Below are 24,117 nucleotides of genomic sequence, written 5' to 3' on the forward strand. Positions count from 1 at the left end.
TCCTTTACTACTCTTATTCGTTTTTTACCTCATTTCTCAAGAATCCCATTGTCTTTAGGTGCCTACTCCATCTCTGAGAACATCGCTCAATTATTTATACCCAATATCCCATGGAGAAGGGGAATTAACATTAGTACTAAGTTCATCATATTTGGTGCCTTATTGATCTGTCACAACTGCCCTTTGGGTTCAGGCACATACATCTAACATCCTATGGCCTTCACCTGGGTGTTTTACAGTCCATTCAAATTCAACATATCACAAAGTGAATTCATCATCTTCCTACATAACTGCTACTCGGGTACCCCTGTCTCAGGTGCATCTCCATTGACCCAGGCATCTAACTTAGAACCTGGGAGAGTTCCTTGACTGACCCCACTTCCTACTCCCATATATAATCAAATATGTAGTCCTGATGGTTTTATCCTCAGCACAATTCTCTATCCCTTCAACTTCTGCCATAAACTCCCTCTATGTTCTCCTAGCTGACCTTCTTATGTTCATTCTTCTTCCCAAAGCCTCTAGAAGGATGTATTTATAAATATCTATCTGACCAGATCATATCCTGCTTCAAGCCAGTCAATGACTCACCATCACTGGAACCATGGTTCTCAAACTGGGTTCATATGGAGCCCGTGTGGGTGCCTTCATTGGAGAGTGGAAGAAGGCAAAGATAACAAAGGGGATGCTATCTGAGCTGGTGTCTACATTCCCACTTCAGACAAGGAAAGCCTACTCTGTATTTGCTTTCTGCTTTGAGATTCTTGGAAGTAATTGCTTTTAGATAAAAAACATTTTGCTGTTAAAATTGAAGCCCACAACCATAAAGTATAGTCCATGACCTGGCCCCTGCCCACCTTTCAAGGTTTATTTCTCTCTTCTCCCTTCTCACTGTAGAACCAGGCAGCTCCAAACTGCCTACACGTGCTACACACACAACACTTCCCTGCCCCTGACTGTTTTATTATGTTGTGCCTTTCACCATGAAAGCCTTCTGTACCACATCCCTACCTTTAGGGTAACTAAATTTCACCACCTTCAGGAAACGTTCCCTCTTCCCCCTAATTGCCCTTTCTCTCTCTGACACTCTACTATCCATTATATGCTAGTTCAGATGTGAGGGGCATTAGATTACGTAGTACAAAGAACACTGGGTTCTGATCCTCACTCTGCTACTAACTATGTGTGTGACTCTAAGCAATTCACTTCATCTTTATGGGATGTACTTTATTCAATCAATCATCCTTGCATTCATTCAACAATATTTATTGATCAGTATTTCCCCTTTACGGAGCTCATATTTTGGTAGGGGAGATAGGAAATTAAATTAAAATTATCCTATGGCATGAAGAGCTATGAAGAAAACTAAAACAAAGAGGAATAAGGAGTCTGGAGGGTGGAGTATTTCTTTTTATATTGAAGTATAGTTGATTTATAGTATTATGTTACTTTTAGGTGTACAACATAGTGATTCAATATTTTTATAGGTTGTATTCCATTTAAAGTTATTATTAAAATAATGACTATATTTCCCTGTGCTATATGATATATCTTTGTTGATTATTTATTTTATACATCATAGTTTTTGTCTCTTAATCCCATATGCATATCTTTCCTCCCTATCCCCACTAGTAACCACTAGTTTGTTTGCTGTATCTGTGAGTCTGTTTCTGTTTTGCTATAACATTCATTTAAGTTTTATTTTTCAGACTGCACATATAAGTGATAGCATAGAGTATTGTCTTTGTCTAACTTGTTTTACTAAGCGTAATATTCTCTAGGTCTATCCACATTGTTATGAATGGCAGAATTTTATTCTTTTTTATGGCTGAGTTATATATATATATCATGTGTTTTTTATCCGTTCATCTGTTGATGGGCACTTAGGTTGCTTCCGTATCTTGGCTATTGTAAATAATGCTGTTATGAACACTGGGGTGCATGTATCTTTTTGAATTAGTGTTTTTGTTTTCTTTGGATATATGTCCAGAAGTGGGATTGCTGGGTCATGTGGTAGTTCTATTTTCAGTTTTTTGAGGGACCTCCATACTGTTTCCATAGTGGCTGCACAAATTTCTAATCCCACTAACAGTATACTAGGGTTCCCTTTTCTCTACATCCTCACCAACATTTGTTATTTGTAGGCATTTTGATGATAGCCATTTTGACAGGTGTGAGGTGGTATATCATTATGCTTTTGATTTGCATTTCTCTGATAATTAGTGATATTGAACATCTCTTCATGTGCCTGTTGGCCATGTATCTATCTTCTTTGGAAAAATGTCTATTCAGGTCTCCCACCCATTTTTAAATTGGGTTGTTTGTGGGTTGTTTTTTTTTTTTTTTTTTATGTTGCATTGTATGACCTGTTTATATATTTTGGATATTAACTCCTTACCAGCCATATCATCTGCAAATATTTTCTCCCATTCTTTTCATTTTGTCTTTTCATTTTGTCAGTGGTTTCATTTGGTGGTATATTTCTATTTGAAATAGAGTGTTATAAAGGAAGGCCTCTCTGATCTCTGGGAGAAGAACTTTCCTGGCAGAAAGAAAAAGTGCAAAGGCCCCAAGGCCAAGTAGTGGAGGCAACCAAATGGTCGATATGAGTAGGAGAGAGGATATGTAGTCAGGAAGGGGCATGGAACCATATCGTGTATGTCCTTGTGAGTGAGAGGGGAAGCTGCTGGAGACTGTGAGCAGAGAAATGGGATGATCTGCCTGCTGTTTTAAAAGAAGCCTGATAGTTGTTGAGTATAGAGGCAATGGGAGAACCAAGGGGACCACGAAGTAGGTAGGTCATTGTAATTATCCAGGAGAGAGATGGTGACTTGGACATAGGTGGTTGTGGTGGAGTTGGTGACATGTGTAAATAGTGTGGATCTATTTTGAAGGCAGAACTGAAAGATCTGATGATTGGTTTGAGGTGAGGTTTAAAAGAGAAAAAAAAAAGTCAAAGATGGTACCTAGATTTTGGAACTAAGCAACTAGAGGAATGGAATTGATACTAGTTGAGCTGGAGAAGACCATAGGGAGGAGTCTTCTCTATGAGGATTAGTTTTAGGATATGTTAGTTTCAAGGTGCTATTAGACATCGGATGGAGATGTGAAGTCAGCAGTCTGGAATTGAGAGATCCAGGCCAAAGGTATAAATGTGGGAGTTGCCAGCATATAGAGAGGATATAAACATTGTAAAACTCAATGAGGTCATCTAGAAAGTAAGCATAGACAGTCTAAGAGAAGAAGGTCTAGGACTGAATCCCGGGACATTCCAATGTTTAGAGTTTGGCAAGATGAGGCACAGTGATAGAAGAGTAGCAAAGACGATATTGAGAAGGAGCAAGAAAGCAGCAAGGAAGGAAGAAAACCAGGAGAATGTGATGTCCCCAAAGCCAAGTGAAGAAAATGTTTCATGGAAGAGGAAGTCATCAGCTGAGTTGAGTACAGTAAGAACCGAGCCATTGACCATTGGATTTAGCTACATAGTTGTCCCTGGTTACGCTGGCAAGAATAGTTGCAATGGAGTAGTGATTGTAAGGGTGGGAGAAAACACAGATGGAGTACATTCAAGATGCAGTGAGAGAGCAGACAGAAGTGACTTTTGGGAGCAGCATTGCTATAAAGACAAGCAGAAGAACGGGACTTAGCTGAAAGGAGATTGGGTTAAGGGTTAAGATTTTCTTAAAGATAGGATAAAGAGCAGGATGTTTGAACGAACATGGGAATTATCCAATAGTTAAGGGGAAAATTCTGATGTAGGAGAAAGAGGGTGCTGGAGTGAGGGCCTAGAGCAGGCAAGAGAGGCGAGGCTTACACATCAGGAGGGTCAGCCTCTGGAACATGAGAATTCATTGAGAGGAAGAGGAGGCGAGGCTGACTACGTGAGCACAGGGGCAGGGGAAACCCTTCTGGTTTTTATTTGTTAAATACCTGGAGAAGGGAACCAGGGTATTTTTTAAAATAGCATAAATCAGTGAGTCGTCCTTGATTCCTCTCTTTCCTTATTTCCTGCATCCAATCCATCAACAGATCCTGTTCAAAACATACCCCAAGCCTGGCTACTTTTCATCATATCCTTGTAATGGTCCTTTCTGAGCCACTGTCATCTCTTGCCTGGATTATTGGAACAGGCTCCTAGGTTGTCTCCCTGTCCCCATGCTCACTTCCCTCAAGAATGGCCACTCAAAACATAAATCCAATTTTGATACTCCCATGCTAAAAATCCTCCTCTGGGTCCACATCCCACAATAAAAGGCAGATGGCTTACCATGCCCCACTGTGTCCCGCGAGCTAGTGCCCCTGGCTACCCCTGCAAATTCACCCACTCTCACTCCACTTAATATAGTACCCTTCAGGCACTCCGGCCACCTTCTGATTCTTCAAACATACAACAGTTGTTCTGGTCTCAGAGACTCTGTTCTTGTTTTTTCCTCGCTGGTCTTTCCGTATGGAATGCTCTTGCATGTAAATGTTGAGTGGCAACCTCCTTCCTGTTCATCATATATTCTCAGATTAAACATCACCTTCTTAGAGAGATCTTCCTTGACCATTGGATCTTAGTCATCTAGTCACTCCCTTTTGATCAAAATAACTTTAATTCTCTGCACATCACCATCTGCTATTCTTCTTTTTTATGTTATTTTCTTATTTTGCTGTTTATCATCTGTCTTCTCTATTAGAATATCAAGTCTGTGAGAGCAGAAACTTGTTTTGTTGCCTGCTGTATTCCCCAGTGCCTAGAACAATGCCTGGTTCGTGGGAGAAATTCCTTAAATAATTATTGAATTAGCAGATACCTTGCTTTTTACCTACTCACTTCTGTTTTCAAGACTGTGACCAGATGGCCAAGATGCTACAGTCCAACTGAGAAATGCATGGGGCTCTCTCTTCTGTAATTTGCAGCAAAAGAACCCTCAGCTGCCATCCTGTATGGAACATCTGGCCCAATAGCAGATTCCTGACACTAGCTTGAAATAAGGTTTTAACGGTAATGAAGAAATGTCTCCCTCTTTTCCCTGAGAAGTCCTCATAGCTGAAAAGATACTACTGCTTAGGGCTTTGGTAACTGACCAGGAAATAGTGAGATTGATTTTTCGTCAAAAAACCCACCCATGATCAGTCAAAGCAAATGTTTCCACCTTCAAAGTAATGATCTTAGAGGCTGAAACTTTTACTGCCAAGGCTCAAGACAGTTGTGGAAATCCTTATAGAGTTAATAACCATGTGCCTCACTTCACATGTATTCAACTCTGAATTGGTGCCCAACTTTAAGGACTCATTCTAGGTGAGGTAGGAATACATTATCATTTCCATCTTACAGGTGGGAAAACCGAGTCTCAGAGAAGTTAAATGACTTGCTCTGCATCTGATGCCCTTAAGTCTCTTATTGGTGAATACATTCAACAGTGTATGAAAGTATTTTGTTTTCAGAAATGACCAACTGTCACTTGGAGCCAAGTAAAGCAAATTAAACAAATTCTTGAGGCTGAGGGGTACAGTTTCCAATGAGTAAATCTCTGTAAGATCTAAAAGGGGCCTTAGAGATTCTTCAGGCTTAAGATAAAACCTCAGAAGATCACATATGTACTCAAATGCCATTTACCGGTTTTTGTTTGTTTTAGGCAGATCCATTCTATGCTAGACAAAGAAACCTATGCCAACCTCTGCTGCACACACCTGGCACAGGGAGGGAGCAGAGCCTGGAGATCAGCTACTGAAATCTTTGCCGCTTTGCCAAGAGGGCTTAAAGGTATAAACTGGCTGTGTTAGCATGTTTCAAGGGAGCAGATTCTTCCATTTTTATGTTAATGAAAAACAAAGGAGGAGGGGGAGAATCTCTGCTTTAAAATATATATCAATCCATTAGAAAACATTCTAGATAATTAATGTACCAAAGGAATATAAAGACCTGGAGAAGCCAGTCGTTTCCCCCTGGTGGCAATTAGGCTGTGGAGAGTCGGCATCTGCACCATTCATAAATGTAGCGCAAAATTGGCACAGATTGAAAGCCCAACAGCAAGCTGTTCCAGGTAGACCAGATGTCTTGAAGGGAGGCTGTCTCTCTACAAGTAAACGCAATGCCTATTTCCTGTCACTTTCACTGTTGAATAACTAGCTTTTTGGTATCTGGAATAATTCTTGATTAATAGGGTTATCTTTTTAAAAAGGGCATCCCAACTGTTCTGTTCTCAGAAGGAAGCACTTTTTCAAAACACATTCTCCAAAGGCATTTCTTCACTTCCCTTTCCTGGTCTAGAGCTGGTCTTATGCTGCCAGATGTTGACTCAGAGATGAGGGAAGGTTTTGGTGGCCACACTCTTGGGAAAGGTAGATAGGGTACAGGGGAAAAATAACTGGAGAATATGAGAGGGCCTTCATTGTTATCATTAGCAATCTAAAGGAAGATGAAGGATGCAGGGGATGGAGGAGTGGTGGGAGATGGACGTACATCAGTGATGAGGTCAGAGAGGGAGCAGTACCCACTGGGGATGCTTGGCCAGCGTTGGTTTGGCTGTGAATCTAATGAGCATAACATTCATTCATTCAACAAGTATCTATTAAGGTCCTTCTGCATCCAGGGAATTGTTCTAGGCATTTGAGATCCATCAGTGGAAAAACCCAAAAAGCAAAACCAGAAAAGATCCCTGCCCTTGTGGAGCTTTGATGCCAGTGAAAGAATCAGACAAGAAGCAACAGACATAAAAATAAATTATATAGTGTACTAGTGGGTGATAAGTGCTATGGAAACAAACACACACAAAAAAACCAGTTAATGAGGCCTCAGAGTCCCAGAGTGTGGGGGGTCTTCCAATTTTAAATAGGCTTTTCAGAGGTGGCTTTTTGTAAGTGATATTTGTGCAAAGACTTGACAAGGTGAAGGAGCTGGCCATGCAGATATCTGCGGGAAGAGCATTCCAGGCTGAGGGAACAACCATTGCAAAGAGCCAAAGGTAGGAGGTGGGAGGAGACCTGCAGAGTTTGAAGACCAGCAAGAAGGCTGGTATTGCTGGGGCGGAGTAAGGGTAGTAGAGGTAGGGGGCGGGGTGGAGTAATAGATGAGGTCAGAGAGATCAAGGGCCAGGCATCTAGGGCCTCGTTGGTCATTGTAGAAATGCAACTGTAGCTCGAAGGAGAATGGAGAGCTTTTGCAGAGTTTGGATCAGACAGGTAACCTTATCTGACCCATGTTTAAAACGAATCTGTCTAGTACATCGAGAATAGATTGTGGCGTAAAAATAAAAGATTTCTCTTTCTAAAATATGTTGCCTTACTTTTATACGACAGGGTTGCTATGAGACTCAAAAGCAAAAGCACTTTAAAAATTATAAAACACAGCGCAGACCCAAATTATAATTATTTTCCACAAATAATAGGGGGTTCAAACGCCAAGGTCCTTCTTGCCTCCTCGGATCATGAGTAGGAACCCGTTCATGAAATTAAACTCGTCTTTCTCTAAGAAGCAAAGGAAAATTGATTCTATTTATTTTTAAAATAATGTAGTTTTGTGCCTGAGTTTCACGTCATTTAGATTTTTTAGATTGCTACTGATTTGATGTATAATTTTGGAAAGAAGCCTTTTTTTAAAAAAGTGGAAGTACTAGGCTTGAATACTGAAGACTTTAAATACAGCAAGAGACCAGGATAGAAGCAGAAGTCTGGGAACTTTAAACCTATTTCCTTTTCTCTAATCCCCTTGGAGAGCTAGGAGCGAGCTGGTCAGATCCTCCAACATTTCCGGGGTGGCATCTTTTCTTTGCGGTGGCCCTGCCATCAGGTGAACGCTTCTGGGTGGGAGAACACACTTTGTGCAGCCGTCTGACCTTCAGAGAGTCTGGGGAGAAATTTTAAAGGATTTGGGAGAAGAGGCCTTGAGTCTCCAAGAGAAAGAACAAGAAAAAGGGGCCCGGAAGAAGCCTGAGCCTCCGGGGAGATAAAATTGAGTTAATGAAGAGGGGTGATTATCCCAGATAATTATGTAAAAGAGAAAGCTAGGAGTTCTAAATGGCTGCAACTTGGAGTTTACTCTGCCTAAGGTGAGTGTTTATGTTTCTGTGTTTTTGGGTTTTGGTTTTGTTTTTTGAATAAGGTTTGGTTTGGTTTTGTTTTCCTTCTTCACCCACCGCGCGGCAGCTCCGTCTGCCAGCCCCCCATTCTCCTCCCTTCTCTTCCTTTAGATTCTGAACCCCATTCATACTAGTCTCCGCGCCACTGGCTCCTGGGACCCTCATCTCAACGCCCCTTTAGTAAGAAGCAGCTGTGTGTACCGCCGTCTCCCCCCTCCCCCCCGCGAGCCTCGCGTTCTTATTTTCTTATTTCTCCGACTCTCTCCCGGTGCTGCTGTCCAAAGACACACCTTCCAGCCTACCCTGCTGTCACGTCTCGCTCCAGCGGTTCGGGGGAAGCAGTGGGAACTCTGCGCTCTCCAAATCCAGCCCGCTGCGCTGGGTATCTCCCTCCCCTTCCCCTTGAATAACGACCCAGCCTCGACCGTCCCCGCTCCTTCCCGACCGCTAGTTTTGTTTATGGAACACACCAAGGCTTGGGGCCATCTGCAGTTGCCCGGCTCTCCCTAGGTTTGGGGAGGAAGTGGGTAGTTTACACGGTCCCCGGTGTGCCCAAGACGGTTAGATCCGATCTTTCGGATCTGAAGGCACACGCAGCGGGTGACAGGAGAGCCCCCACCCCCCCGCAGGTTGGGGGTGGGGAGAGGAGAAGGGACTCGGCTTGGGGAAGGAGGCAGGGAGGCAGCTGCAGTGCCGGGAGGGGTGCGCGCGCGTGTGCCGGGCTCGCCTGCCGCCTCCCGGCTCAGTCTGCGCTCCTCGGCACGCGGGGCTGCCGGGGCTGGCGGGCCAGGCAGCAGGAGCAGCGCCCCGCGTCCGGGCCTCGCCTCCTCCGGGCGCCCGGCAGTCCCCGGGCCGCGCTCCCCTTCCCCGCCCCCTCGCACCCAGCCCGGCCCCTCTCCATTGAGTTTTCCCGACGCCGGCGCCCATCAATGGTCCTGCTCGGGGATGCACACGCAGCTCACGGCCGGAGGGGGGTAGCAGCCGCCGCCTCCAGGTGCGGGCTCTCCGGGGCCGCCGCTGCCACCCGCCGTCGCCGCCACTCGAGCCCCGGGGCGCGCTGAGGTCCCGGCCGGCCATGGGGCTGCCGAGGCTGCCGCTGCTGCTGGCGTGAGAACGGGCGACGGAGCCGCCGCGCTCGGGGTCCCTGGCCGCCTGCATGGATGTCTTCAGCTTTGTGAAGATTGCAAAGCTCTCGAGGTAGGGGCTGCGCCGGTTCATGTGCACCCAGGGGCCCCGCCGCGGGCAACTTGGTGCTTTATTTTTCGGGAGCGTCGGGGAGAAGCAAAAGCCGGAGAGAGCAGCTGGGCTTAAGACAGGACTGAAATGAGGTGGCCAGGGGCTGCCGCCTTCAACTTATTTCTCACTGGCTGGTGGGGCTTGTGTAGCCACGGCTGTGGACCACACACACAGAGATACACACGCCCTCCCGCACAGCCCAATATTCACGACAGTTTGTTTTCCCTTAGGAAAAGCCCCGGTGGTGCTTGGGGTCACATGTATAATTCAGGGCTAAGAGAAGATGGTTGTAATCGCTGCTGCTAGAGAAAGCCCGAAGTGCGTACAGCTTGGGTTCGTGCTTTCCAAGCAACAGTGTCCAGAAGTGATCCTTTTCCGCCCCCCATCCCGAAATTAGACTTCCACACCCCCAGAAAGTCAGCTTGCAGAGTGACCCAGGTAATCTGCCAGGTGTTCCTGGCAGTGACCTAGATGCTGAAGTCATGGAGACAGAGGAGAAAGACCTTTAGCCTTTCTGTGGTTAACTATGTAGTTCTAAGCCTTGAGAGATTTAGAAATTTGCTGCCAAGTGGCCATGCTGTTGAAACAGAAGAAAAACCATCGATTCAGGCAAATTTCTCCGGCAGTGCTGATAGAGGAAAAACATTTCCACTTTTTGGCTGCCTAGGCATTACCTTGTCAGAGCATTCCTCCTAAGTCTTCTGCCCTGCTTTTGCTTCCAAAGACTTCATCAAACCCAGGAAGTAGTGTCTGTGATTCTTGGAGTGTGGCATTAACTGGGAAGAGCTTAGTACGAGAAGTCTTAGAAGACCATGCCCCACCTTCTCAGCCCAAGTCTCTGGAAACACTAGCCTTCTGCCCTTGGAGTTCTTTACAGCGGTTACTACCACAACCTTAGGAGGGAAACAGAAGAGGTCTTCAGGATGCACTTTTGACTTGCTTGCGACACTGAGAGAATAAATCTAGGGTTTCCTTCTTTCCTTAGTGTCTGGGTGGGACATGTTGACTGCTTCAGACAAGAATGAGCAGCCTCAGGTAGCCCGGGTCAGAAATGTATATTGACTTTGCTTTGCTAAATTATATCTGGGCCATTTCAGAAACATCCTGTTTGGATGTTGCCATTCAGACGTGCCTCTCTTCAGCATGCACTGGTCTTTATTTGTTCTTCTTGCCCATCTGCACCTTCCCTCTCTACTCACACGGGTCAGTCTTAATGTCACCAGCAGATTTCCCAGGGAAAGGGCCCCAGTATAACTTAGTCTGGGTGAACGTGAGGTATGTGTGTCTGTCTTGGGGCAGCTCACCAAGAGATATTGCTCTGCACGTCTGAAAACTAATCTGTTGAGTGGTGGACAATTGTAGTGTGGCAAATTGTTTGATTTCATGCCAATATCATAGAGGGCCATGGCTTCACACCTCTATTCTGTTAATTTCCTGCATGCTTGTGCCTATGACTGGATAATAAACAGCTGTCAAATCATGAACCATGGATGGGAAATGGCTGTGAGCAATAGTTTAGTGATTGCCTGGTGCCAGCTGTGATGGACAGAGAGATTGCTCAAGGGAAAGGGGAGCTCAACCGATAGTATAGTTCAAAGTAACCAAGATGGATGTCGGTGGCCTCAAATGCTAAAAACGTTGAGGCTAACGAAACGTCTAGAGCCTAGATTTCGTCCTTAAACTTTGGAGCTTGGGAGAAGACTGTGCTGTATGTCAGTGAAAAGATGGTTTATACTCATTTTACTAAATTCTAGGATGCCTCCATGATATTCACAAATCTGAGTTTTGCAAAAACCCAAGCCAGGCTGTGGGGGATTTGTATCTTATTTTAAAGAGAGGTTAAAATTTAGTAAATGAGTGTGAATTGCACTTTCTATCCTTAACGTGATCCAAATAGACGGTTTATTCTAAAGAGAGGAGCTGCACATGTTCTGAGCTTATGTGCCGATTAAGAAATCTCCCATCCATAAAAATTCCTCTTGTTTCTCAGTGTGAGCTCAACGATGGTCCCCAAGCTGACATAGAAATACCTTTAGAGGGTCATCAGTACGCAGAAACACATGTTCGCAGCTGCTTGTTTCTGCCCTTGAAGGAATAAAGTCTTGTGTGTGTGTTTTAAACACTGTTACAGAAATCAAGTTCTTTTCTCAAAGGTGAAGTATAAAAGTGCTTACACTGCAGGATTTTCCTGATTTCAGAACGGATAATCTTCCTAAAGGATTTAGCTTTGATCAACGTGGTTACTTGAGTGCTTCAGATTCTCCTGGTTTAGAGATGAACACACACAGTTACCCCAGGTCTTAGCCTTGCCTTTGGTTCCTAAGTGAGTTGAACTTGAGTTTCTAAATGTTAATTTAGAAAGCATTTGCTGTCTGATATTTGCTAACTGTCCCACCGGTGAGTAAAGAAAGTGCTAATTACAGAGAATTCCAAGAGAATATTAATCCACACTGGAATTAACAAACAGCATGTTTTGACTTTTCAGAGTACCTACATTTAACCACTTGTTCCCAGAATCTGTGCCCTTTTAATCATGTGAAAAGTCAGAATTCGCATTGCCCCTCAAGAAAGCAGTACCATCTTATGATCATCATTGAAAAAGAAAAACTGCCAAGCATTGAAATAGTTGGCAAGTTGCGACCCTTTACATCATCTTTTTGAGTTGTGACCCTTGATTGCATCCATCCATCGTGAGTGGCACAGTGTGTCATGGTTCTATCTGGAGATGGTTTTTCTTGTTCTTCTAATTTTCTGGTTATTAAACTGCTTGATAGTTTACATGCAATTTTACTTCACAGTTTCCTTGGTAACAGTTATATATCATTTTCCATCCTTGTAGATGAGAGCATTACAGATGATTGCCTTATAAACCAGTAATAGTATAAAAATAGGCATATATTTTTATTGTTACTGTTCTTTGAATCAACTGTTTCATCTGTAAAGCAGATGCACTCTTTGAAGTGTTTGTGGAAGAATGCAGTTCAGTAGAAAAACATATGATTATGCCCCTTTTGCCTGAGGGAAGTGATTTGAAACCCAAAACTCCTAGGGGTATTATTAAACTGAGCAATGCATTTATGGGTGGAAAAAATGAAGAATTCTTTTCTTTCAGCAAAACGGCGCACTTCGAGATAATGATTGGGTCCCAGTTATTAATATGAAGATTATTTCTTGTAGTAGGTAAATTTGGGGGCTGCTTTTTTTGTATTTTGTCTTGTAGTTGCATGGGTTATTTTGTAGTATAGAGCAGTGACGAATAATAAAGTGTGCTAATTTTGTTACAATTCTCATGCATTTGAGGAAGAATAAAATATATATATTTATAGTTGCCTCAGATCTTATGTAAAGCCTATTTAGAGACTACTAAACTTCTATTCTTTACCTTATTCACAATTAAATATTTCCTAGAGAAAAAGGAAATTAAAGAAGCAATGCAATGCAAAGGTCAGATTTTTCCCATCTCCCTTTTTACCCAAGTAATTGCATTAATGTCGCTGATAACAGCGACTCCAGAGGCTAACGAAAAACTCCCAAAGACTCTGGATTTGAATTTTATTAAAAATGTTGCTTGCTTGTCGTCTGAGTCCTGTCTGAGTTCTGCTGATTTCCGTGGCTGTCAGGAGGTGGAATGATGAACAGTTTCATAACAGAACTCGATTCCTGTTTTAGGATTATTTAACTCTAGTTTCCCAGAGATTGCTAGTTTGCAGCTGTGAAAGTCTAGTCATTAGCAGTTCTAGGGGAACATGTCTAGTTCAGGCTATGTACCATTTCAAGCATCTCTCTCTCACGGAGCAAGTGAATTTTACCTTCTTGGTATCAGAATTTAATATAAGTTTTCAGCTGAAGTGAAACTTCCTTGTACTTTAAAAGCATGACCTGGAAATTCTCCTTTTTATGTTTATGAACATTCCAGCTGTTCATTCTCTCGATCTCTTTCTCTCTCTCTGTCTCCTTCATTGAAGTATAGTTGACTTCAATGTTATATTAGTTTACATGTACAGCATAGTGATTCAGTATTTTTACAGATTATACTCCATGAAAAGTTATTACAAGATAATGGCTATAATTCCCTGTGCTATACAATGTCTTCTTGTTGCTTATCTTTTTATACATAGTAGTTTGTATCTCCTAATCCCCACCCCTATCTCGCCTCTCCCTCTTCCCTCTCCCCACTGGTAATCGCTAGTTCTCTTTATCTGTGGGTCTCTTTCTGTTTTGCTCTGTACATTCGTTTGTTTCATTTTTTATATTCCACATGTAAGTGATATCATGCTGTATTTGTCTTTCTCTGTCTGACTTATTTCATTAAGCATAATAATCTCTGGGCCCATGCACATTGCTGCAGATGGCAGAATTTCATTCTTTTTCATGGTTGGGTAATATTCCATTGTATGTGTGTATATATACCACATCTTCTTTCTCTATCTGTTCATCTGTTGATAGACACTTGAGTTGCTTCCGTAACTTGGCTATTGTTAATAGTGCAGCTCTGGACATTGGGGTGCACTATCTTCTTGAATTAATGTTTTCTTTTTTTCCCCCAGATATATATCCAGCAGTGGAATTGCTGGATCGTATGGTAGTTCTATTTTTTTTTTTTTTTGAGAGACCGCTATACTGCTTCCCATGGTGGCTGCACCACTTTACATTCCCACCAATAGCATATGAAGGTTCCCTTTCCTCCACATCTTTGCCAACATTTGTTATTTGTAGATTGGAAGTTCAAAAAAAGTAAGGTCTACATTAATTTGATAATAGCCATTCTGACAGGTGTGAGGTGGTATCTAACTGTGGTTTTGATTTGCATTTCTCTAATAATTACGTGTACACATATAGACACACAGAATTCAACTTTATTACTTTATTATTCCATTTGGAGTTTGCCTTGGATGTTTAGCTATGAGAGAGTATCCATTATTGATAAATTAGAAATTTATTTAAGGAATAGACTTAAAATCACTGATATCATACTTCAGAAATGAGAAACGAGAAAAAGTGAGAACATATTTTTAGTTTGTTGAGAACCACAGTCCTTAAATATACTACTCTTACCGTCAAATGATCTTGAACTTTGAAAGCTAATAATAGCAAGGAAAGAAAATTATTAATACTTTAAACCATGGATTGGCAAACTATGCCCTGTGGGCCAGATCTGACTTGCTCCCTATTTTCACATAACCTGTGAACTCAGAATGGTTTTAAATTCTTGTAAATGTTTAAATAGTTCAAAAAAATCAAAAGAAGAAGAATATGGAATTAAAGTGTCTGTGTCCGTAAATCAGGTTTCATTGGAACACAGCCAGGCCCATGCACGTGAGTGCTGTCTGTGGCTGCGTTTACTCTACAACAGCAAAGCTGGATAGATGCTCCAGAGCCCTTATGGCCAGCAAAGCCTGAAATATTTACTTTCTGGCCCTTTACAGAAACAGTTTACTGACTCCGGGGTGAAACAATGCCTTTTCCTATTTTCTCTTCTTCACGTTATCAGCATGTGTGGGTGAGTACACGTATGACCAAATACACACTGTCAGAGATCAGCAGAGCCAGACACTGGTTAAAGAGGTGACTGGGCATTTTAAAGGGAGATTGAGGGAATAGGGATGGAGAGAACTGGGGCTTAGTACAGGCAGGGAAGTGAAAAATTACAAAAAACAAGAAGAGGGGTTGGTCTCTGTGAAACCCATCTGGGTTTGTTAACTGGCTCTAATCAGAGTTAGGCTCCTGCCCTCCCACAGAAGCAGAGAGACAGGAGCCCCATCTTCAGGTAGGGGCTGGAACAGTCAATTCTTTTGCAGCCTTGAATTTTCTCAGACAGGCACTTTAAGGGCAGCTGGAGTCATCCTAGGGATGTAGCCTTGAGCTCTTAGAAAATAATTTAGTGTCTATTCAGGTCTCTACAGGCCAAGGTTGAGGCCTAGTCGAGGGAGGGCTCAGAGGAGCCTGGCTACAGTTTGGTTAAGGAGAGAAACTTTGTCAACACATGTTAAGTTCAGCATATTAAATATATGCATTCACCAGTGTATATTCACAATTAATGTAGACCTTACTTTATGTGAACTTCTGATCTCAAAGTATTTACTTAACTGTAGGGACATTGAACATCGGAAGTGAACATCATTGCTCTAGTGGTATTTGTTGCACTGGGGACAATTTTGCATGCTTATTCTTTGGTCACTAAGTGGGCCTACTTTCTTTGGGCTGGAGAGTTACTTGTTAGAGTGACACTTGCCTTCCATAAGCCTTTCAACTTCTAGTTTAACTTGGATGGAAAAAGAATGGGCAACAGTACTTGGAGAGCCTCAACTGATGTGCTCAGGGAACTGATAAGTCCACAGGAGAATGCCTGGTATTTCCTTACAGTACACTTGAGCCACCTGGTCCTAATGGCTTATGACCTTCATTAATATTTTTCCAAATGGAAAGAAAACTAGATAAGTGGATTTAGTTATAGACAGAGGACTGGAGGTAGGTTGTATTAAGCCATGAAAAGTATCTTGAAGAAATCTAAGCCTCAGTTTTAATCACAAAGTTAACATTCCCATTTTTTCCTGGCAAGAGATGAGAGGGTTTCCTGTCTGTGCTCGTCTTGAGAAATGTATTTTCAAATGTGGTTTACAGCATTTGGCATACGATGAATACTCTATACTAAATAATTCATAAGTAGAGTCATATGCAACCCATTCTACTATTTCTTGCAAATAAATTATCATCATTTGTTTAGCTGAACAATGATCATGATCAGTACTTCAAAATTGTAAAGGAGTACACAAGTTAATAATAAATCATCTGTGCTGATTATAGATTGAAATGTTAAAATGTTGGATGCATTGGAGTAAATAAAATATATTATTAAAATTGAAAACATAAATGGCCAGCTCTTGGACTCTAGGTAGGGGAGAATAAACTTTTATTTCTGTTTTGACATTTGAGGTCATGAAAGAAGCCTTAAGAAATTTAAGAGGATAGAAATTATCTCAAGCACCACAATGGCATGAAACTAGAATTCAACCACAAGTGGAAAAAAAAATGAGAAAAAACTGACTGCATGGAGACTAAACAACATGCTACTAAAAACCAATGGGTTAACAATGAAACAAAACAAAACAAAACAAAACCTCAAGACAGTTGAAAACACAACCACACAAAATCTATGGGATGCAGCAAAAGCAGTCCTAAGAGGGAAGTTCACAGCGATACAGGCCTTCCTGTTTTGATATTTGAAGCTTTAGTTTACTAAGCTCTATTTTAAAAAGTCATCAACTTGGACTTCTAAGAAATCTGTGTTTTATTGCTATAAGATCAACAAGCAAAATTAAGATTATGCTAAAATGAGTTTTTATAAATGTCAGTAAGTTTTTATTTTAGAAAGTCCTTGAATGATAGGAAAATACTGTCATTTTTATGAAAGAAACACTTCTCAATTTTGAATAGGAAAAGTATTTTCCCTACAATTATAGTTTACACTAGGATTTTAATGTTTATTTTGGTTGTTTTCATATATTTTTATAGATTGTGTGAAATTTGCTTTGCTGAAAATAAGAACATGATACTATCTGACAAAGATGAGCTTTAAAGAACATAATAGGCCAAAGTTCATAAAATTAATGTTAAAATTCACCCACAAATGTCGGAAGGAGTGTATTTATACATGTAACTGGCACGATTATTTAACTGGTAGAAAATTGCTGTGGTGGAGAGCTGGAAGCCATCTAGCCAATTCAAGACTGTTCCACATTGGCTCATACTTCTAACCATGATGGTTTTACAGTGGCCCTCTAACTGGAGTCCAAAGTACTAGTGTCATAAAAATCACAGTCTGGGTCACCAGTCTTGACCCCAGGGCAGGGTGATTAGCAGTCTCAGTACACAACTGCACTGTGGCTCAGGGCAGTGCAGTGGGCATGGATTAGCACACTATAGCCCACCTGATAGGTATAATCCTATTTTTACTTCCTTATTTACTGCCAGTTTTTGTAAATAAAGTTTTATTGGAACACAGCCATGCTCATTTGCTTATGTATTGTCCGTGGCTGCTTTTGGCAGAGTTGTATAGTTATAACGGAGACCACGTGGTGTCCAAGACCTAAAATATTTACTCTCTGCCCTTGACAGGAGCATTTTACTGTTCTTCCTTGAGCTCTCTGCCCAGTACTCAAATTCCCGCTGGGGGCTAGTGCCATTCCCTGGGTGTCTGCCTGCTTTGCTAGGAGAGGGAAGGGGAGATATGGCTGGGGGGACACCCCACACCCAGGCAGCCCTGCTGGCCACCTCTGGGGTCTTTACCTGTTGGAGCTTACTCTGCCACTTGGAGGTGAATTTAGAAGCTTTCTAAAGTACGTATCTGATCCTCTCTATCCATCTATCTCCTTGTTCCTTAATGCCCCTGGGGAAAAATCCACATTCTTTATCTCTGCCTTTTCGGGGTTGGCTGCTGTTTCTTTTGAATATCTTATTTTGGACACTTCTTTTTTAATTGTGGTACAGTTGATTTACAACATTGTATTAGTTTCAGGACACTTGTTATTTCTCCTTCTTAGCATTAATTAACTTTCTATTCAACCCCCAAACACACATACACACACACACAGACACACACACACACACACACACACACAGACACACACACACACACACACACACACACACACACACACCCCTCCCTACCTCTAACTATGGTGAACTTTTTTAGGAGTCCTAGATTGTGTCACACCTCCGAGCCGTAACATATATACATTTTGTCTGGAACAAATTTTACATTGCCCCCTTTTTCACCTAGAAAATGACTATTTGTCTTTTCTGTTCCTGCTTGTCGCCTATGTTTACTCCATGTAGTCTTTCCAACTACTCAATCCTGGGTTAAATGGCTAACATCTTTTGTTAGTTAAGATAATCTAAGTGCTTTAGCAGATTAGCCCCTCAATTAAGAATAAGTTTCTTTGTACAGCACAGGGAACTATATTCAATATCTTGTAGTAACCTATAATGAAAAAGAATATGAAAATGAGTATATGTATGTATGACTAAAACATGATGCTGGACACCAAAAACTGACACAGCATTGTAAGCTGACTATACTTCAATTAAAAGTATTTTTAAAAGAAAATTAAAAATAAAAACTCTCATTGAGAAAAAAAAAAAAATAAGTAGCTTATTTCTTGTCCACTCGGAGCCCCTAACAGGTGTTCTTAATGGAGTGAGGGAGCTTTGCTACACACACTAAGTCTGAGCATCCAAAAGATGGAGGCTTTCTCATCTTCAATATGAGATTCAAAGTTGCCCTGCCCATCAAATTTCAGCTGACAGAGGAGAGAAATGGAGGAAGATTGGGTGGGAGGTTTGGAAGGGCCATGCCTGGAATTGAAGTATATCATTCTACACACACTCCATTAATCAGATCCATGGCCATACCTCATGGTGAGGCGGCTGGGACATTCAGTCTAGTTGTGTACCCAGTCTCTGCTAGATATCACATGCCCTACCTTGATAATAACATTTATTAACTATCTGGTAGATTGCACTTTTGTTCCCTATTCTTAAACCTTCCCTCAGTCCAAGCCTTTTCTATGTGACGTGACAGTTCCTCCTGTTAAAAGTGGAGTGACCTTCTCTGACTCATTGCTATTGGGCTTGTGACTTGCTTTGACCAATAGAACATGGGCAGGAGTCAGAGCATCAGTTTGGGTAGAAGGCCTTAAAAGGCAGTGTGCATTTCTTTTTTCCTTCAAACATTACTGTATGAAGAACTGCCTGGGTTAGCCTGCTGGTCCCAGAATATTCATGGCACAGCATCACAAACTGGTGAGCATGAAAACAGGTGCTTATTGTTGGGTGACACTGAGTTTTGGGGAGGTTTGTTATGCAGCATTATTATGGCAATAGTTGACTGTTACATATATTATAATTGAGTCCAGTTTGGAGTTGTGTCTTATTTATGAGCTTTTTGAAGGCAAGCCTCCTAAAGGCGGCTTTTATTAAACCTCTTGGTTCAGAGTAGATATTGAGTAAATATTTGGTGAATTATGAATGAATCAGAGTGAAAGCGTACTGTTCCACATGACGTCAAGCATTGATTGTCACAGATACGCCTGCTTCTGTACTTCATTCACCAGCTCCTGATTTTTAGGATTTGATGCCAGTGCTCATTTATTGTGCCTGTTGGACACTTGGCAGTGAATCACTGCCTCCCCCTGTAGGCTGAGACCCAGGCCTACATCTGGACCCAGATCCTCTCAGTCTCACATTTGTTTTCTATTCCTTTTTTCTGGTCCTGAATATGCTAGTCTTCAATTATACACGGTTTTTCTCTACTGCCGAGAGAGAAATATAAATAATGTTTGTAGCATACTTAAAGATTTGATAAGAGTTTTATGTTCTTAAATGTGATAGTAAAGAACCCAAGATCAGGATATCTTGCATTCAGAATATTGGGAAAAGGAAATAAAGACCTAGAAAGTGGAGTCCTCACTCTACGAAATAAAAGATACCGTCTTGTTAAAGTGCACATACTTGACCTAGAGTTAGTTTTTATATTGCCCTCGTAAAATGTAACACTAAATGAGCAACTTTTAAAAAATAGATCTATGAGGATTTTGCTTAAAAAGTTAACATGAAATGCAACGTGGCTGTAGGGAAAAAAGAACAAAGAACTGCTCTGTGTGCAGTGATATAGAAAGATCTTTGGATATACTTACTGTTAAATGAAAATTGTAAGGTACAAAACTGTATAAAAAGGAAGGAAGTTTAAGAAGGAGGGTATAGCTCAAGTGGTAGAGTGCATGCTAAGCAGGCATGAGGTCCTGGGTTCAATCCCCAGTACCTCCATGAAGAAAATAAATAAGTAAACCTAATGCTCTCCCCCTGCAAAAAAAAAAAAAAAAAAAAAAAAAAAAAAAAAGAAAAGGAAAGGGGTTTAGTATGTATTTATTATATTTGCATAAAAATGGCCAGAAAGATATAACAAAAAACTAGTAACAGTATAAATACTGTAAAGTAGGGGTACAGAGGATTATGTGTGAAATGGCCTGGGTAGGCAGGGGACGTGAGTGAGTCCCCATGTCCCCATCCACACTTTATATTTTATTTTCTTTTGATTTTTGAACCCTAGGAATATATTAACTATCAACAAATCAATTTGAATTTCAGAAAAGTCATAGGATACCCACATAAATCCAAGGGTCTACATAACATTATCAACAGGATTTTGATGTAATTTTTCTGACTGTAAAAGTAAGATAACATTATTGTAAAAAATTTTGAGAATGTAGAATATATAAAGAAAAAAATATGTATAGGTATTTGAAACTCCACCAGCCAGATATAATCACTGTTCTCTATTTTCTTTAACCTCTCCATCTATTTTACATAGTTAATATCCTGTACATAATTCTGTACTTAGATTTTAAAAAATGTTATGATCTTATTAATTTTTATAAATATAAAATAAACAGCTACATATACCACAGTTTACTGAATGACTTCCTATTTAATTAACATCTAGATCCTTTCAAGTGTTTTGCTTTGGATAATAATGTGATGAATATCTTTATAGTGAAGTCTGTGGATTCCACAAGAATATTTTTTATGACATTAACAACAGCATATTGAGTATTTCAAAACTCATAAAAGTCAGGAGGTAGTTTGAGATGCCGTTAAAATGATATTTAAATTTTATGCTAAAATGATGGGCATTTTATTTCCTCAAAGATATTAAAGTTGACAAACAGTATTTGTCGTAGAAGTTAACCTAATGACAAGACTTGAGTCATTTGGTGACAGAGGACTTGAGTAATGGTGGTAGGAACTTCAAGTGGATTTTTAGCGATTTGAACCTCTGTTTCCTCACATTTGTAAAATAGGGAAACTATGCAATATTCCCTCTAAATTTAATTCTATTTCTGAATTTCTATCATTTTACCATAGAATAAGCAAATTCTAAGAAATGCATCTATGAGAACATAGATTAAAGTAGCATGAAACACTATGCAGCTATAAAATATAAAGAACAAGGGAACACTCTATGCAGTGATACAGAACCAACTCCAGGATGTCTTTATTAGGTGAACATGGTAAATTACACGAAATTTTGTATTTACATAAGAAAATACTGAAAGGATACATAAGAAACTAATAAAAGCGTGATTAGATTGGAAGCAAACTAGGGAGAGAAGAAAGTTTACTTAGACAAAAGAATGAAAATTGGCAGGGGAGGGTACAGCTTAGCAGGCATAAGATCCTGAGTTCAATCCCCAGCACCTACATTTAAAAAATAGAAAGAAAGAAAGAAAGAAAGAAAGAAAGAAAGAAAGAAAGAAAGAAAGAAAGAAAGAAAGAAAGGAAGGAAGGAAGGAAGGAAGGAAGGAAGGAAGAAAGAAAGAGAGAGAAAGAAAGAGACAGAGACAGACAGACAGACAGACAGACAGAAAGAAAGAGAAGAAAGAAAAGGAAGAAAGAAAAGGAAGAAAGAAAGAAGGAAAGAAAGAAAGACCTACCCCCCCCCCAAAAAGGAATGAAAATTAGGTAAATATGATCCTCCAAAATATGATGAAATGTTGAAAAATCTGTTCTGGATGAAAATATAAATTACTGACTCAGACAGTTTTAACCTATAATTAGTTTTCTCTATTTAGGATGAGTGAAGCATAAGAGATAGTTTAATATATTAAGGGTATATATCAAAAAAGTATAATAGAAATTTCGTATCTATAAAATTTTAATGGTAATTTTATTAGCAAATTCAGATAAAACTGGAAGGTCATATCATTATAAAAATGATCTTATTCTTCATATAGAATTGAATACTCTGAAGCAGAATTCCTTCTGTTTTTATATCTAGATAAGTCTTTCTCTGATAGGAATATAAACAGAAAAAATGTTTTTTATTTGTTCCCCACCACCCAACAAAGAATACATGAAAGTTTTTTTAAAACTTAAATTTTACTAAATTCTTACAGCAGTCCTAAAAATTGTATCCTGATAATCCTCTCTTCACCAAAGGGGACAACTTGGTGTTTTTTGGAGAACCACGTTCTGGGGATGTTGATGGATGTTTCCATTAGGACTGTCATTTGATTATGATGCCATTAGTTCATAATTTGGCTTTCTGGTTGAGATCGTGTTGACAGGCTGATAGAGTGCTATTTAACTAAGTTGATGAAACACACATAGGAGGCAATAAAGTGCCCAGTCCGTCTCTACTGGTTAATCCTTTAGTTTATCTCACTGTACTACTGATGTGGTCATGTATAACTCCATAAACTTCCATTTCTCTGGACTAGAGTGATGGATTTAATCAGAGTCTGGTTACTTTAACTGTATGTATTAACATGCTAAAAAAAAAAGATCATCTGAACACAAGAAGATACATGCATAAAACTATACTGGGCATAACTCAGTTTTAATGCTGACCTAGAAGTCATTTCCAATTTTTTCCTGTGTCCTAGATCAGGGATCAGTGGTTGGCAAACTGCAGCCTGTGGGCCAAATCCAATCTGTTGCCTGTGTTTGTATAAAGCTGAGAATGTTTCTTACATGTTTAAATGCTTTTTCAAAGATCAGAAGAAGAATACTGTTTCATAACATGTGAAAATTATATGAAATTCAAATTTAAGTGTCCGTAAAGAAGTTTTATTGGCACAGCCACGCCCATCATGTGTTGTCTTTGGCTGCTTTCTCGATACAGATGACTTATAAAGTCTAAAACAGGTGCCTGTCTATAGAAAGTTTGCTGGCTCCTGTCCTATGTCATCAGATATTATTAAAAGTAGTTCTTGATGGGTAGAGAATCACAAATGAATATGTAGATACAGATGTCAATATATAAATATTTTCTATCTTTCTGGGCTTTTTTGGCAATTGTGCATAAAGAGAAGTTAGATAATATCACTTTGCACTTATAGGTGATTCTCTGTATGAATGTTCCTACCGTGAACAGTCCTTTCTCTTCCCAAATAGATTTTAAATAACTTGAATAGGAATTGCATTGTAAATGTTTATATCCTCCTGCTACGCTTGCTTTCTTTTCCAGAAAGATGTAATAACCCACACATGCTATGTAGTAAGGGATTCTAAGCCAAAGGGTGATAAACTCTTTCCTCTTTGTCCACCGGTTGCTTTGCTCTGATGGGTGAATGCTTTGAAGGGGAGTGTAAAAACCGCACTGAAAAAGTAGGCTTGCTTAAGAGGATAGAAGAAACAGAAGAGATCGTGGACCCCCTCGATCTATCAGCCCTCAAGGGTTATCCTACTAAAATGCTGTCTACTGTCTAGGAAGTGGACTTCAAAACTCCACTATATCTTGGGTATACTTAGTAGTTCATATATAACCTAAATAGCATCTATGTTTTAAAGTTTAAAATGTCATTCTTTTTATGCTTTCTTATTATGAGTTTATTGGTTAGGACATTTTAGCTGCAAGTAAAGGAATGCTTGAATAACCCTGGCTTCGACAATGTATTCCTAGAGGGAGGTGGTTCCTGGAATGGGCTTCATTGACTCAAGCTTTCCTTCTCTCTGTTTCACCAGCTGGTTTCTTATTACCTCATGGTATAAAGTGATTGCCACAGCTCCAGGCATCATATCATCATATGACTGGGTTCAGGGGCAGGAAACAGGGAGTGTCTGGAGCACTGTGAGCATTTTCCTTGTGTGATTTTTTTTTTTTAATCATGGAGGACCACCTTTTGCAGAAGCTGAGGATCTTTCCTGAGTGTCTCCTTGACTAGAATGGATCACATGCTACATCTTGCAAAGGGCAATGTGATGTTTATTTCTGGCTCACTTTCCCAGAGATCCTAATCAGAGCTCAGAATCAGGGCTC

The 24,117-nt window shown here is 40.4% G+C and overlaps 1 protein-coding gene across 4 annotated transcripts in view; it reads left to right on the forward strand.

The window, feature by feature from the left end:
- The first annotated feature begins 7,688 nt into the window (after window positions 1-7,688).
- The window catches only part of FRMPD4 (FERM and PDZ domain containing 4), a 486,480-nt gene continuing 470,051 nt past the window's right edge, over window positions 7,689-24,117 (forward strand). For 2 of the 4 annotated variants that reach the window (XM_032475993.1, XM_032475989.1), the window contains exon 1: window positions 14,520-14,799. In XM_032475993.1, the coding sequence (XP_032331884.1) occupies window positions 14,666-14,799 (134 nt within the window). In that variant the 5' untranslated portion in view covers window positions 14,520-14,665. Of the gene's footprint in view, window positions 8,034-8,549; window positions 9,261-14,519; window positions 14,800-24,117 lie in introns of those variants that run through there. The other 2 variants (XM_032475991.1, XM_032475990.1) reach the window with 2 other exon arrangements.

The sequence above is a fragment of the Camelus ferus genome, chromosome X (genome assembly GCF_009834535.1).
Source record: "Camelus ferus isolate YT-003-E chromosome X, BCGSAC_Cfer_1.0, whole genome shotgun sequence".
Lineage (NCBI taxonomy): Eukaryota > Metazoa > Chordata > Mammalia > Artiodactyla > Camelidae > Camelus > Camelus ferus.